General features: G+C 43.2%; 1 protein-coding gene across 1 annotated transcript in view; it reads left to right on the top strand.

Annotated features, from left to right (window-relative positions):
- The window catches only part of mylka (myosin, light chain kinase a), a 54,850-nt gene that overhangs the window by 15,807 nt on the left and 21,688 nt on the right, over positions 1–17,355 (top strand). The window contains exons 12-20 of the mRNA XM_070915107.1: positions 60–197; positions 2,303–2,434; positions 3,972–4,169; positions 5,320–5,527; positions 5,658–5,702; positions 6,947–7,048; positions 8,789–9,666; positions 12,537–12,653; positions 14,570–14,629. Of these exons, the coding sequence (XP_070771208.1) occupies positions 60–197; positions 2,303–2,434; positions 3,972–4,169; positions 5,320–5,527; positions 5,658–5,702; positions 6,947–7,048; positions 8,789–9,666; positions 12,537–12,653; positions 14,570–14,629 (1,878 nt within the window). The remainder of the gene's footprint in view (positions 1–59; positions 198–2,302; positions 2,435–3,971; positions 4,170–5,319; positions 5,528–5,657; positions 5,703–6,946; positions 7,049–8,788; positions 9,667–12,536; positions 12,654–14,569; positions 14,630–17,355) is intronic.

The following is a 17,355-nucleotide window of genomic DNA, read 5'->3' as shown; positions in this document are numbered from 1 at the left end:
CGTGTTTTAACACAACAACAAAAACATGAAGATGATGATGGTTCTTCTTCCTCCGTCAGAAAGCCTTGTTCCAGCCGGAGCTCGGTCCTCGTATGTGGGGGGCGTGGCCTCGCTGACCATCCAGAATGCGTCACGGCGTGATAAAGGAGTGCACAGCCACGGCAGAGAGGAGAGCAGCACCAGAGTCCAGGTCAAAGGTCAGAGGTCGACTTCTGTTTTAAATACAGTCTAATAAACTGAGACAAATAACAGACCAACCAGGGACCGTTATCACAATGGCCGTCCGACATTTTTAATATTTGATAAATAATAACACTAAGTTTTGGAACTACAGGGGCTACAATTTAAGACCTGTGTTTTATCTGATTTAGTGTAGTTGATTTAGACTTTTAGTCTTTATTTGTTTACATGTAGTCACATGATCTCCATTACAGCAGCTGAATCAGCTGTTAGCAGCTCCTGGCTGCAGCGTCCTCATGGATGTACAGACAACTATCACTGATCACTGAGACACTGAAGGAAACTTAAAAACAGGAGGATTCTCAGGCAGGTTCTGCAGGGTCTTTCCTCTCTGATGTGTGAGTGGATTTCTGGAGGTTTATTCTGATGGACATCAGAGATGATGATCTCCTCTGGAAGTGGAAGTCACTGCTGCAGCTCCACCTGCAAACTACAGTAACACAGTATCTTCAGGTCCACTAGGATCAGCGGCTCGTCTCTAACTGTGTTTCTCAAAGCGGACAGTGAACGCAGCGCCAGTCAGCCAATCATCATCATCAGCGTGTGGATGGTGCTGAAGAAGAGAAACGATCGTCACAGCTTTAAAAGGAAAATCAAAAATCCTCCTGCAGCAGGAAATCCCCCGTCACTTCAGAGGACATTACATTTACTTTCATTCATTTCCTGGAGACTTACCTTAACCCTAACCATACCCCTACTTACCTTACTGTGCCCGTGCACCACGAGCTACTCCTTTGGGATGTAGACCGCCTCTCTTATAATTAAACCCTAACCTTAAACCAAGTCTTCACCCGAAAATGTAATGATTTATGTGTTGAGGACTGGCATTTTGTTCCCAAAAGGAAGGAAAAGAGTTTGCACAAAGTGACTGTGTAAACAGATTTATGTCCCCACAACATGAGTGATACACGCTCACACACACACACACACACACAGTGAAATATCAGGAGATTCCCACAGACCGACCCACTCGACCCTCAGAGACAAGATGCCCATGTGTGGACAATAAAGTTCCTGAGAAGAGAGTCTGTCCTTACTGTTTGTTTACATCCGTCTCATTAATGTTCCTCTTCTGTTAAAGTGTCTATAATCAATCAATCACGTTGTGGATCCATCATGTGTGAAACATGTTCTCCTTTGAGCTGAAACTGAAGAACTGGCCCAACAGCAGTCAGGAACCTGGAGCTCAGGTAGACTAGACCAGAACTTGGTACAGACTGTAAACCTTCAGTGGACGCAGCTCACAGCGACTCCTCTTGTAGATTAAAGCTGAAGTAATCATTGAAAAAAAAATTTTTTTGTCCTATTGATTATGTTCGGTGAGATTTGAATGAGTGTTAGAATTTGAGTCCTCCTATTGGCTACATCGTTGCTTCCTATGTCATACAGCTCCCCTGTGATTGGCTGTGGAGTCTGTTCATACTGAGGTGCAGCTGAAGGACATGGATCGGGCGTCTACATACTTTTGGCCTTATAGAAGATGGAAGTGTGTGTGTGTGTGTGTGTGTGCGTGCGTGAGTGTGCGTCAGAGAGAGAGAGAGTCAGTGTTCATCAGCCTGATCCTCACTCGTCCTTTTCCATATATGGAGTTAGGATTTCCTTTTCTCTCTCTCCAACATCTGTGTGTGTGTGTGTGCAGTAAACAGGCCTTGTTCTGTGTACATATCAGGGATGCCAGAGACGAGACACACACTTAATAATGAACACGCCAACTCTCATTTTATCCAAGAAAGAAGAAGAGATGACATCACCTTGATTTGATAAAGTTCTTTATTCTCACTATAAAACAGAAGTCTGTTACTCTGTAAGCAGATCACTCTGACATTATGTTTCTACTGACACTTTATTCTGTCTGTAAAGCTAGTGACGGAGCTCTGTGCTAACTGTCTGCAGCGCTAACACTACGTGCTGTTGGAATTTCATGTTGAGAAAAAACATTCACGTCAGCCGCCAAGTTGTAGTTCCAAACTTAGTTCAAAATCTTTTTTTTTTTTTACCAGATTTGAAAAAGGTGAGATTTCATGATGCATGATTTTCTTCTTCGTGTGTTGTTGAATTGCAGGCAGACCGCAGGGTCACAGGTCAGAGGTCATGGAGGTCAGAGGAGTGTGTGAGGCTCCATGCTTCGTCCGCCGCCTCGCCGACCTGAAGGTGATGGACGGCAGCCGAGTTACCATGACGGTGGAGCTGACGGGTACGACCACGCTGTGTGTGTGTGTGTGTGTGTGTGTGTGTGTGTGTGTGTGTGTGTGTGTGTGTGTGTGTGTGTGTGTGTGTGTGTGTGTGTGTTAGCTGTGGTATTTCCTGTCCGATCTCCAGGGAGATGGTGGAGATGAGATGAGGACAGATTTAATTTGGACGGGTTCTGCCTCTTCATTTCCTCTGTGTGTGTGTGTGTGTGTGTGTGTGTGTGTGTGTGTGTGTGCGTGTGTGTGTGTGTGTGTGTGTGTGTGTGTGTGTGTTCAGTGTGTGTGGTCATGTTCTGGTTCTCGTTGCGCTGGTCTGACAGCAGTTACTGGGTTTGAGTTAGGAGTTGATTATCAGGTACTATAGAAGTGAACTATAGCTGAGGGCTCCATATTATTAACTCAGCAGAGACTGTGTGTGTGTGTGTGTGTGTGTGTGTTACATAATGATTTTCCACAGAAGTTTTTCTCCATATAAGCTGTGTGAGGATCAGGTCTGCTGCTACCTGAGAGCCTCGCTGCTGTCAGTCATCAAACTGTTGCTTCGTAGTTTCCCTTGATTTTAAAATGATGAAACCCTTTTATTTAAAACACAGAACTCGTTTTTTATTTATTTCAATGTTTGGATGTGTTTCTTGCCTACAGATTAGATGAAGTGGTAAAACTTTCAGTGCAACCTCAGCTGCTGCGGTCAGTGACTTTAAACCGTCAGGGGCTCGTATGTAAATGCTGCTGATCTCATTTATAAACAAAGCCTGAAAGAGGCGTTTGCCACTTCAAATGCACAAGTTTGATCTATAAAAAGAAACTTGGTGGAAGAATGAGCACTCCTGTACTAAACATGAAGGTGAGGTGGTGAACTGAAGCCAGGCTGTATCATGATGCGTCTCACACATTTAATTTCACTTAATATCAAATATTAATTATAGATCCACGTTATCAGAAACATGCAGACCGGCAGGGTTATTTGTACTTGTGCTTGTAGAGAGCCATAAATGTCTCCATCACATCCCCGGAGCAGACGAGAGGGCCGGACTGTAGGGGAACTAACTGATGAAGATCTCATCATCATCATTACATCAAACATTAACAATAACATTAAAATGGCTGCAGTGAACAGACTGCTGTCACACACACTCTGCCATAAGTCACCGTGACGTCCATCAGCAGCTCATTTAAATGCATCAATATTCATGTACTGCTCTGCGTTGACCATTTCTGGTTGAATGTGGGCGTGTGGAGGGCGGGACACGTGGCTGATCCACGTGCACACATTTCCAGGTGGACTGGTTTATAAAGGGAGCGCTGCCTGCAGGTGAGCCTACGCACGGTCTCATAAGTCGGATTTTGTTTTGGCACATGTACACTTGTAGTCTGGATCCTACGCACTGTTTTATTAATGAGACCCCGGACCCCAAGTTTACTGAACACATTAATTCTCCTCAGTGGAAGAATCACTTTGAATTTGAGTGTTTTGTGATGGTTTTGTTCATTTATAGATGAGTATTGATTGAGATGTATTGATGAAGTTGTTGTGGTCCTCAGGTCACCCCCCTCCTGAGGTGATGTGGCTCCATGACGGGCAGGAGGTGGCGGAGTCCGAGGACTTCCACCTCCTCAGGGAGGAGAACCGCTGCACTCTGCTGATCCAGGAGGTTTTCCCCGAGGACACTGGGACTTACAGCTGCCAGGCCTGGAACCAGTACGGAGAGGACCACACCCAGTCCCAACTCACTGTGGAGGGTAACCACACACACACTACTGCGGCAGCTCTTCATAAATCATCAATAAATCTTCACTCAGTTTGAACATAACTCCTTCCTTTAACGTCCCTTTAACGCTCCTTTAATGTTCCTCAAACGGTCCTGATTCACTAAATCAGGTTGTACCATTAAAACTTAAGAAATGTCTCAGCTAGTAGACTTTAGGGATGCGTAAATCTGTTGCTAGGAAACATCTGTAGTGCTGTCCAATCAAGTACGTAAACAAACAGTCACTGTAGCATCACAAGCTAGCATAACTTCCAAAAACTACATTTTGGAGGCTAAAAGATAAATCTTAGTAATTGAAAAGAAGGTAGGTAGTAGAAGTAGGTATTAGTTTTATTTCTGTCTGCAGACATGGAGACATCTGTGTGTTTCAGAGTTAGTGGTATTCATACAGTTTAGAATGAGAGAGAAATATTTGATTATGCTAAGCTAATGGAACTAGCTAACTAGTCAAATGTTATTAGCATAACGTTTCATAATTGGAGGTCTGTTGAGTTATTTTAGTAAAATGTATGTGAAAATGTCTCTTTCACTCCAAACGGCTCAGATATTAACATGCTAACATTAGCTTTGTTAGTTGGGTCAGTTAGCTACATAACAGTTACAGCTGCAGTTAGAAGCTGTAAATATTTAGTAACAACTAATCTACGTCAGGACGAGTTAGTGATGCATAAAACTTAGTAAACAGCAAACTGCAGACCTCTTTTCATGCATCATCTGTTCACTTTATGGTCACAAAGGCAGTGGAACCCTGAGAACAGTAACAGTTAGGTAACAAGAGACAAATACTACATGATGTACTGTATCATATAGTGCAAATAATATGAAGTATAGATTCAACAGATTTTTGTGATCAATGTGTTTTAATTTACAAATCACCATTGAACAGAAAACATATGACACTTTTTTTTGGATCTCCTGCTACAAGAAACTTAACCAGACAGTGAGACAGACAACACTAAATATATTGAAACCTATAAATAAATGAAACAATGAGTAAAACAACAAGAAGGAAGACAAAAAACAGGACAAACAATGAATATATAGATAAATGATTAATACTGGTTATACCCACAGGTGTCATTATAGTTTTGACCATATTTATGGTTGTGGTTTTGTGGCAGAGCCCCAGGACGGCGTCCAGCCCTGGTTCATCACCAAACCCAAACCAGTGAGCACCATTGTGGGTCAACATGTCCTCCTGTCCTGTGCCATCGCTGGAGACCCATTCCCCCAGTACACCTGGACCAGAGCCAACCTGAGCCGACTTCTGACCTCCGGAGGAGACTTCGAACTGCTGCAGAAAGAGGACGTCATCTCACTGCTGATCAGGTCAACCATTTACACATAAGACGATTTCAGACTAAGCCATCTTTAGATCCTGGACTAACAGGGTTCAATATTGAGTTGATACTGCCTAAATACTCCCTCTCTTTCTTCTTCTTTTCTTCTTCTTCATCAGGAGAGTTAAAAAGCATCACGCTGGAGACTACCTGATCACCCTGAGGTGAGAGATCAACACATTCTTTATATCTGTATATATCCATATCTATGTAAGTTGTAGTCAACATAAATTGACCAAAACATACAAAGAAGCAGATGTTTTGTGGACAGCGACATGCTAAAATAATCCTCTATGATGTACAGTATGCAGATGAAGTGAGGATTAAACTCAAAGAGGAAACACTACCCCTCCCCCCTCCATAAACACATGCATAATCTATCCATCCACCTCTTCACATATTGTTTCCACTAGTCATGGAGATAAATATAAATCACAAGTATGCTATTAGGCTTCTGAAGAAGGCCATAAAAGAGGGAGTAGGTAGGGTATTAAGATTCCTGATATACCCCAAAACGAAATATTTTCTGTTTATACCACATTGTGCAGTCGGTGCACACGGTCCATGCATACATGTCATGGACGTGGGAACCAGGGAGGGCACTGCAGAGAATACTAGGAAGGGTACTTGGGTACTAAGAAGGGCACTGCAGAGAATACTAGGAAGGGTACTTGGGTACTAGGAAGGGCACTGCAGAGAATACTAGGTAGGGTACTTGGGTACCAGGAAGGGCACTGCAGAGAATACTACGAAGGGTACTTGGGTACTAGGAAGGGCGCTGCAGAGAATACTAGGAAGGGTACTTGGGTACTAAGAAGGTGTTCATATATTTGAAGTGTTTCATTTTTTCTTTTATGGGTACAAGGAAGGGCACTACATAGTATGCTAGGGTACAAGAAAACTAGAAGGATACTGGAACATGTTTTAAACATATTTTAAAAGGATGTAGAACACTTTGTCTGGTTGAAAGGGCACAAAGAAATAAAATAATTCATATGCCACTTTCTGTGGTAGGGTAGGTTGGGGGGTGGGGTACCAGAGAATATTAAAATGTTCTTTAGTAGGGTAGTCGGTAGGGCACGTGTACTAGAAACTAGAAAGTATCTTAATGTCTTTTACTCGTTGCTACTGTACTAGGGACAGTTGTGACAGCGGAGTGCAAGGTAAGGTACAAGGAATATTTAGGATCTGGGTACCAGAAATGTTGCTACAGTAATAGTTATGAATACTTACTAGTATCTAGTATTCCTATAAAATGTCACAGTATATGTAGATCACTGGAAGCTGTGTAGCAATGTGAAGTCATAGAAAACTCAAAAGGTACTGGCATGTCATCAGAAAATGTTTGGTTAAAAACCGGCTGATATTCGGTTGAAGTGCTGTTGACCTCTGCCTGTCTGTGTGTCAGGAACAATGTTGGGGAGTGCAGCGCTGTGGCCTGTCTGTCTGTCACTGATGGAGAGACAGACAGGGCGAGAGGACGAGGAGGACAAGCAGGAGAAGACAACAGGTGAGACTTCATTCACCTAACTCTGATCTGTTTTACTTATTCTATATATTCTCTATATCGATATTCTATTAACCCCACTAGCGGCTAACACTTATTAAGTATTACGTGTATTGACACAGTTTGTTGAGTAAAGTTTTGCCTGGAATTTCACGTTACTTCATAAGCCTACGTCATGCTAGTGTTACTTTTTCATGCTTTACTTAATTATTGCCAGGTAACTTTTTTAGCTTACCTTAGTAATGCTAACGTAACTTTTTTGCTCACCTTACTTTATTGATGCTAATGTTGTTAATTGTCTTAATGTTTTTATGCTCTAGGTTACTTACTTTTTTAAAGCTAATGATGTGAGGACAGATGCCATGCACAAATTCACCTACAAACAGTGATTTTATTGGTTTCCACCAAGTTTCTAAATACTGAGAATATCCATGTTTAAGTTATGACATTGTGAACATGAGTTTTCTACACTGTGTTGTTTGTAAACAGGAAACCGTGTATTGAAATAACATCATCAGTATGGAAGTTAAAACAGGCTGTTTATCCTCTCATCTTCCTCTTCATCCTGAAGTTTATTTCACTCCATTCTACTCTTCATCCTTAACTGTTTGTTTTGCCCCGTCTATCCATTGATCTCTATTAATTCACTCACTCATCCCTGTCCATTGGTCTGTCTGTCCGTCTGCCTGACTGTCTGCCTGTCTGTCTCCCTGCCTGTCTGTCTGCCTGTCTGTCTCCCTGCCTGTCTCCCTGTCTGCCTGTCTCCCTGTCTGTCTGTCTGCCTGACTGTCTGCCTGTCTGTCTCCCTGCCTGTCTCCCTGTCTGCCTGTCTCCCTGTCTGTCTGTCTGCCTGACTGTCTGCCTGACTCTTGTCTGCCTGCCTGTCTGTCTACCTGCCTGTCTGCCTGCCTGTCTGACTGTCTGCCTGCCTGACTGTCTGCCTGTCTGTCTCCCTGCCTGACTGTCTGCCTGTCTGTCTCCCTGCCTGTCTGTCTGCCTGACTGTCTGCCTGTCTGTCTGTCTCCCTGCCTGTCTATCTGCCTGACTGTCTGCCTGTCTGTCTCCCTGCCTGACTGTCTGTCTGCCTGTCTGTCTCCCTGCCTGCCTGTCTGCCTGACTGTCTGCCTGTCTGTCTGTCTGCCTGTCTGTCCTATATCCACAGATTCCCTAAAGCTTCTTTAATCCATCCATATCAACAAACCAATCAGAGCCAGTATTTCCTCTCTCTCTCCCAGCTGGACACACTGTTTACACTCTGATCTGTGTGTGTGTGTGTGTGTGTGTGTGTGTGTGTTGGAGGAAGATGGACGTGAAAAAGTGAGTTTTGTTGCAGAAGTTTGCAAAAATAATCTGAAACTTTAAAACAAAATCAAAATAACAAAAATGAGCAGAATGAACCGAGAAGGGAGGAAGAGTGAAGAGTGAACTCCCAGTCAAATAAAGTAACTGGGACGACTGGGAATTAAGGAGTGTGTCCTCAGAGTCCAGTTTCACTTGTGTTTACGTGTGTGTGTGTGTGTGTGTGTGTTCAGGCTGGTCTGGGTCTATGCCCATATAAGGACAGTCGAGTCACTTGTGATGTAACGTGGACATTTTGAGTTGAGGTCCCCCCCCCCCCCACCCCACAGCTGTAGGGGGGCGGAGCCTCTGGCCCCAGGGGGCTTTAACCCAGCTCTGTTTATTCTCTTCCCCCCTCTCTCTCTTTCTCTTTCACTCCATCTGTCTCTGTGCTCGTTCGTCCAGCCCTGCATCAGGGGGAAGAGGAGGAGGAGGAGCAGCTGGTGGGACCGCGGCGCTGAGTGGAGGTACCAGAAGAGGAGGAGGAAGAGGAGGAGGCGTGGAGCAGAGAAGCAGCAGCAGCAGCAGTGGTGTCAGTCTTCAGTGGCAGGAGGCCAACCAGGAGCAGAAGGAGAACCAGCAACTCCTGCACCTGCACAAGGAGGGTGACCAGGACTCTCCCGCCGCCGCTCCTCGAGGCCTCCTCAAACGCTGTGGGGACACCAGGGAGCGCGGTGAAGAGGAGCTGCGACAGAGGGAGGCGCAGCAGCTCGACTTCCGCTCCCTTCTCGGACGCCGAGCTTTTAACACCAAAAACAACCAGGAAGAGGAGCAGAGGGAGGCCGGCCTCACCACCGCCGAGCACCGCCACCGCCACCAGATGGATTTTAAGGCCAACCTCAAGGGCGTCAAAGCCAAGACGGAGGAGGACCGCAAGGGGAACTCCCCGCAGCAGGTCGACTTCCGCGCCGTGTTGGGGAAGAAGGGCGCCGCCGGCAACGGAAACAAACCTGCTGAGACGCCCGGAAAGAACGCCGCCGACTTCCGCTCCGTCCTTGCCAACAAGAAGAAGCCAGGGAGCCCCGAGAAGAACGGGGAGAGCGGGAAGATGGCAGTGAACAACTGCGTGGACGGAGGGATTAACGAGAAGAAGAGCGGAGGAGGAGGAGGAGGGAAGGCGGCAGAGTTCGTGGAGAAGCTGAGTGATGTGACGGTGCTGGACGGGCAGCGGCTCCGGCTGCAGTGCCGCCTCGCCGCCTCTGGACCAGCAGACGTCACCATCACCTGGACGCTGGACGGGAAGACCATCAAGCCGTCCAAGTTCATCGTCCTCGCCAACGAAGGTCAGAGGTCACGCACAGAGAAACATAAAGTGTTCAGTCAAACTCACACAACTTTATTTAAATTCTAGATTCTCAGATTCAGGGACTGAAGTTTGGACACAACAGTGTTGGTTCAGTAAAGGAGGAGGAGAAACGTTTAGTGTTGAACCAACTGTTGATGGAGCTCAGAGGACTGAGGCTCTATTAATAGAAAACAGATCTGAAACAATAGAGAGAGAGAGACAGGATGTGATGTGTGACAGTGCCGTCAGACATTGTTGGTATTTCATATGTGAACAGATCGCTTTACATAGTACACACACACACACACACACGTTTGTCTTATTGTACTTGTGAGGACCGAGTTTTTTGTTACTTCATTGTTACTGTTGGCTAAAGGGACAGCAGCTTTTAGAGAGAGCTAAAGATTATTTTCATCGTCGATTCATTTTTCTTGAGTAATCATTTGGTCTGTCCAAGTTGATGTCTTTAAATGTCTTGTTTTGGCTATCCCAATTTATCACCTATAAGCAGTATATAAACATGTAATAACTGGAACATTTTTCAGTGAATGGTTAATTGACTAATCAAGAAAAACGAATTGATAATGAAAGGGGGGGGGGGGTTGAAGTAAAGAGTTACCTAGTTAAGTATCAAAAAAGACAAAGAAAACTAGAAAATATTAATTTTTTAAAAACTGAAACCAGAAAAATTCTTGCTTTCGTTTGCTTTAAAAATCATTAATAGATGATTAAATTTGTTGGTGATTAATATCCTGTCAATCGACTCATCAATTAATCAAGTAATTGTTTCAGCTCCATTGATTTTTCTACATGTAGATCAGTTTCCTGGTCCTGTCAAAACAGCTGCATGATGTGGTCTGTGGCCCGGTGATGTCACAGTGATGTCATACACAAACTGGAGGGGTGGAGTCAGAAAGAAGCTGTTTCCATTGATCAGCATCTATTTTAATCATCACAGAGTCTGCAGTCAGTTTCTCTAAATGTCTGAAGTTAACCACGTCACTGTAGACACTTCTGGTTGGCGGATCACTCAGAAGTAGTATTGTTCCAATGTTGTACTTTTACTTTAGTAATAAGAAGTAAGGAGTACTTCCTCCAGCGCTGGGTTTTTCCCACCAAACAATCACAACCCATCAACTGAAGCTTCAGGACTGTCTGATGTAAGGTAATGAAAAAACAAATGTCCTCACAAAGATGGAAACACACACACAGTGATGTCCTGTGGTCTAACACTGTAAAGACCTGCTGCTATATCTGTACATACGTGTGTGTGTGTGTGTGTGTGTGTGTGTGTGTGTGTGTCTGTGTCTGTGTCTGTGTGTGTGTGTGTGTGTGTTTTATTCATGAACCAATGAGGACACTGCCTGAGGATTCCCTGTGTGTGTGTAATCCCCCTTCATGTTATTTCAGTCTGCAGGACAGCCCCTGATCCAGCACTGTGTGTGTGTTTGTTTATCATGCATAGTGAGGACTCATGTCGCATGTTAAAGGTTAGAGGTCATTGTGAGGTCCTCAGACAGCTGGAGTCTCACAGCGACGGTGTTGTTGTTGAGATAAACACTGAAGGGTATCCCCTCAGTCTTTGTTCCCATTTCAAATAATTCTTTTAACGTAGTTTCTGGAACATTTTGATGTCTTCAAAGGAAGACATGTTTTATCTTCTGCCCAGAGTCCAGAGCTCAGCATCTGGACCGACCAATCAGATCACTGCTGATCAACACACAGAAACTGTAGACACAACGATCAGTAGATAAACACAGTGACATGTTCACGGTGTGCAGACAGAAGCACCTTCATGTTTTCAGTAAATTATTCTGTTTTGTTTCCTCCTGCTCAGACGCTCGCTGACCTCCAAACCACAGCTGGCACAGCTGGATATCTTCATAACTGTTAATTAACTGACTGAGAGCAGCTCTGAAAGATTCAGTTTATACACTGAGATCATGTATAGAACTGCAGCAGATCTCAGTGCTAACGTTAGCCAGCTAAGCTAACATTAGGCAGCTAGTTAGGCTAACTAACGCTGGCTCTGTCACTCAAACGGTACCTGCATCATGATAGTTTATATTTACGAAAAATTATGGGAATTTAAATTTCTCTTTGATTGTGAAACATCTTTAAAGGTTTTGTTGAACAGCAGACTGAAACCCAAACAGATTCAGTTCAGACTTCAGTTTCTGTTCGGATGAAACAGACAAGATGCAACACGTTCATCAGCTTTAGAGCTAGCTGTTTCCCCCTGTTTCTAGTCTTCATGCTAAGCTAACCAGCTGCTGGCTGTAGTATCAATCTGACCATCTGACTCCCAGAGAGGAAGAGAAGACGAGGGTTTCACTAAAAGTTCAACTGCGGGTTCACACATAAACCAGACAGGCAATGTTGGAATGGAACTGCATACTTTTACTCAAGTACTTTACTTAAGTACAAATTCAGGGTACTTGTACTTTACTTGAGTATTTCCATTTTATGCTTCTTTATACTTCTTCTGCACATCTCACATCTCAGAGGAGATATTGTACTTTTTAGTGCACTGCATTTGTCTGACAGCTTTAGTTACTAGTTACTTCCTGTCCCGTGAAAACCATGTATCTTCAGATGTTAGTGATGAAGTGAAGGATGAAGAGCTCCTTCATGTGTTGAGAACATTCTCCTCCTCCTCCTTCTTCAGCTAAATAAACGATTTAAAGCCTTCTCGGATCAGCTGGAAGATGCATCAAAGCTGAAAACAGGAAAAGTCGACTTTGTAGAGATACGTGGTTCTCACAGGACAGCAACACTACAATGCAGGACTTTTCCTTGTAGTGGAGTATTTTTTCAGAATGGTATTAATACTTGTACTTAAGGAAAAAGTGTTGTATTGTGTTGCAGGCGGCCTGTGCTCCCTGACCATAGACAAAGCTCTACCAGAGGATGAAGGCCAGTATAAATGCAGAGCTGAGAGTCCGGCAGGCGTAGCTGAATGTTCCTGTATGGTTCTAGTCGACGGTAAGAACTTTACTTTTATATCCAGAATTAGTTTACACCTTCTTATATATCAAATAACCGTTCACACACTTTATCTGCATCCGAATCCAGCTGCAGGAACAACAATCAAGAGAGAAGAAGAAGTGATTGCTCATTGGTCGGTTTGTTCTCAGAGGATGAACACTTTAAATAGCATGTACACTTAGTTTGAAACTCAAACGTTTACACCAATCGTCATCGTTTTTCATACTGAAGAAAGTCACAAAACCCCCTTCAGGAATCTGTGATTTTAAGGTTCCTTTCTGTGTATGGACATTATATATTATTAATTTAACTAATTCATCATTATCTGTTTATTGTCTTTAAAACCGTCGTTCTCAGTTTGTTCTTTTGCTTTCAGTCGAATCTTATTTCTTACATTTCCTGTCTAGACAGGAAAAAACAGTCATGTACAACTCTACACCCTCAGTGAACTCCTTTGTCATGGGAGAAAGTTACAAACTATTTCATTATAAACACATAGTGAATCTTAACTTATTTATAATTCAGTCAATCAAGTTTATTTGTCACATTTCAGTGCCGTAAAGTTTTATGCACTTAAGGTACAATAGTTATTAATAGTATAATGTTGCTTTAATTTGGCTATTAATCAAGACACCAAGTTTAAATTCATTTTAAGAAACACCCATTGCTGTTCCTCTTCCTCAGTCTGTCATGACGATTTCAGTCAAAACTTTATTCATCAAAGCGTGACTAAAATGATGTAAACAAACATTTCCTGTCCTCGAACAGGCATTGCTCAGTCAATTCTGTTGTTAACGACTCAAAACCGCCACAGTGAACTGTAACTCTGATGTGCTGCTAGATTTAAACATGTCTTGGTTTGCACTGACATTAAATATTAGTAGTAAAACTCCATCTCAACTTATTCTTATTTTGAATTATTTTGTCTTTAATTTGGCTGTTAATCAAGACATTTTTCTCAAAAACATAATTCATTATGAAAACATTTGCAAACCAAAGTAAAGTCTGTCTTAAAGTTCCTGCATTGTCTAAAAACAACTCAAAAACATCTGCACCCTCAGTGAACTCTGATATGCTTCTTTCTCATAATGGGAGAAATGTACAAAACTCAATTACAATCATGTTGTCTTTGATTCAGCTAATAATCCATTTCAGTCAAAACTCACAAACACATTATTGATTAGAAGCAATGAATTTGAATAGAACACAGAATACCTGTGTCCATATGTACATTCCTATAAACTGCATGCAGAACTGCCAGAGAACATAGCAAAGAACCCCCCCCCCCCCCACCCACCAGCAGCCCTCCTGTCCTCCTCTGCAGTCTCTGTCTGTTTCCTGTAATTAAAATAAATCAACACAAACTGGGTTTTTATCAAACATCTCCCAATTACATTCCTGGAAACATGTGTGTTAGCATTGTTAGCATTCAGCTCAAAGTACGGCTGAGGCAGTTTTCAGTCAAATCTAACTGCTGTGATATTTATATGATATAATATGAGTAAACATCTGTTCTGTGTGTTGTTCCACGAATAGAACATCATGTTACTGTCTATTTGAATATTCTTATAAAAGAGTTTTTATGTTTTGATTTGCAGTTATTTCGTATTGAAGCAGTGATTTTCCACATCTGGATTCATTTAAAACGTCCACTTTTTACAATTTCTGTCAAAACTATTTCTTTGATTCTTGAAGTTTGGTTAGTTTTTTCATTTAGTAACAAATAGTATTGATTATTGATTAATAGATCAACTTGACACCAGCTTCTTGTCCTAGCTGTTTTGCTGTTACAAGCAACGTGTAGTTACGCATCTGTCTCGCCCTTGTGTACCATAAACTATGTCCTCAACTCTATTAGAAACAGATTTTAAACTCTCTCTCTGTGTCTGTTTGTGTCTCTCGTCCTCCTGCAGACCCGGCAGAAAACTCTCCGGCTGACAAGAAGTCCAAGAAGGCGACTCCAACCTCCGAGAGTGAGTTTCCAAAATATGCAGCTGCAGCCTCTTTCCTTTTGTCCCAATAAGGAGTTGCAGCCTGGGATCACTGGTTCCCACACAGACACACACACCAACACACACACACACACACACACCAAAACACACACTCATTGAAACCATCACTGTCAGATGATTAGTCCCACCTCGACAACAGTAAACCAGCGCTCTCCACATTAAGACCACGTTTCCCATCAGCCCTGCCGCTCCCTGTACCCCCCCACCCCACAGTGGACCATAAACATTTTCTCATCAGCCTTTCATGGCTCTGTCCTCCGTCTGTCTGTCTGCTGCCAGGCTCTTGCAGGCTAACTGGTGAAGGTTGTTGGGCCTGTATGCAGCCTGCAGGCACGACTCAGGGCTGAACTCTGAATGAATAAAATGATGATAAAATCTACATATAAGTAATCCATCATGAATCTTGAATTAGTATTTAGTTTAGTTTTTTTATATTGAAGTTTATTGTGTCAGGGTCAGCCAGTTTATTCTGTGTCAGTTCCTGCTCTACTCTGATTGGTTGGTTTGTAGCTGCAGTCACATTGCGAGAATTTGAATGTGAGAATAAGAAAAAGTCTCCAAATCTCAAAATCACAGAAGGGCTATTTCAAAAAGTCCAGGTGGTTCTGCTTCTTCCTGGTCGTACAGGTGACGTCGTGCCGTCGGTTCCTTGTCGTACAGGTGATGTTGCTCTGTTGGTTCCTGGTCGTACAGGTGAGGTCGCTCTGTTGGTTCCCGGTGGTACAGGTGACATCACTCTGTTGGTTCCCAGTGGTACAGGTGACGTGGCTTTGTTGGTTCCTGGTCATACCGGTGACGTCGCTCTGTCGGTTCCTGGTCGTACAGGTGACGTCGTGCTGTCGGTTCCTTGTCGTACAGGTGATGTTGCTCCGTTGGTTCCTGGTCGTACAGGTGACGTCGCTCTGCTGGTTCCTGGTCGTGCAGGTGATGTAAATACTCCCTCACTCTGCCTCTCAGATGATGTCTGATCAGCTTTGCTGGCTGGTGTCCTCCGCCATGTTTATTGATGAGCTGAGTTTAGATCAGGTCAACAGGTCAGGCTGAGAGTGAGTTTTAAGAGCGCCCTCTGCTGGATCACATGGCGACTGCAAAGTTTCAATACAAACAGCTCATCACAGTTTGAGTGTTCGATTTTTATTTCAGACATGTTTCAGCAGCTCAGTGGAAAATCTGCGCTTATCTTTATGATCCAACTCTTAATCCGTCCTGTGTGTGTGTGTGTGTTGGAGATGTGCATACCTCAGCGTTGGATTAATGGCTGTAGTTGGTGGTCTTACATGCAGTCCAGTGTCCTGGTTATGATCATGTACCATCAGGCATCAGGCAGGAGTCATTTAGGGAACTACATGAAGCGTTCGTTTAACACTTAAAGTGTAGGAAAGTAGACACAGAGCTCTGGGTGGCTCATGGGAGGGATGTTCATGTTTGGAGGAGGACGGCTGTCCTGTTGTTCTGGTGTCTCACTCAGTGTTTGGTTGGAAATGTGGATTTTGAAGGAGTCAGTTTGTGCAGTGAAGTGTACAGTGTAGTGATCAGGGCATTCTGGGACATTTTGGCACATCTCACCTGCTAATCTTTCATCTGACTAATGCTCGTATGGGATGGATGTATGATGAGCTGGTTGTGTGCATGGTCAATAATCAATTAAATAAAAATCAATAATACCCTTTAAATTCAAGTTGAATTACCTTGAAGACCAACTTTAGCTCCATGTTAGTTTGGTTTTTCAGGCACTTCTATGTCACTGAGTCTGTTTTACAGTCACAGCTGTTTGGTAAACCCCTCCCTCTAGCAGTGATTGTCCAATCACAGCTTAGCAACAGTAACTAGTGACAGCAGGTGTACATGGAGCGGTCCTCAGAGACACGAGCAAGATTTCAGGAACAGATTAAACAGTGTTTTTATCTGCTCTAATGTAAGCTGCTAACGTTAGCATGTCCAGCTAACTAGTTTACAACCTACAGCATTAATAGAACATTACTTCCAAGGCCAAGAGTTAGCATATCATTAGCTTACTAAATTAGTGTGTTGGGCTACCTGTTCAGGACTGGATCATCCAGTGTGTGGCAGTCTGTCGTGGATGCTATCAGAGGCTAACGTTAGCTCCACTGTCCTGATCTTTATTAGATTTGTTGAAGTTTGAACTCAGACTGCTCTATTACAACAGAAACAATACAAACAGAGAGGGAGTTTTCACCAACTCACTAAGTTAATTAGCTAGATAGCGACAGCTGATAAACTCTGCTTGTAACAGTTTTCATTTCAGCTGCTGACCCAACATAAGACGTTATTGTTGTCTCCTTCTGTCTGAAATTAGAATCCGTTGTTTCTTAAATGATAAAAGTCTTGATGGTAAATCTACTGCTGTTTTCTCTGTAAACTGTTTATGTAAATATTTACAGGTTAGCAACTGTAACTAAGGGGGGCGGGGCTTAGTTAACCGTCAGTTACGGCTTGGATGTTGACGTGTAATCTGGTGAGACTGCTGGTGAGGCACTGGTTACCATGGTAACTCCCAAAGGATGACTGGCTCTTTACTAGACTGGATGAGTGTTTGTCTAGAGGCGGGAGAACCTGGGAGATTCATTTTAGGGGTTTCTGCTACACAAAATGATCTATTTAGTCTTCTATTTAGTCCTCATTCTTGTGAAAAATATTGATAGTTTTACATCTTCAGGCCAGTAAAA

The sequence above is a fragment of the Enoplosus armatus genome, chromosome 11 (genome assembly GCF_043641665.1).
Source record: "Enoplosus armatus isolate fEnoArm2 chromosome 11, fEnoArm2.hap1, whole genome shotgun sequence".
In the NCBI taxonomy this organism is placed as follows: Eukaryota; Metazoa; Chordata; class Actinopteri; order Centrarchiformes; family Enoplosidae; genus Enoplosus; species Enoplosus armatus.
The sequence above is the reverse complement of the archived record's forward strand: the minus strand, read 5'-3'. Positions and strand labels throughout refer to the sequence as shown.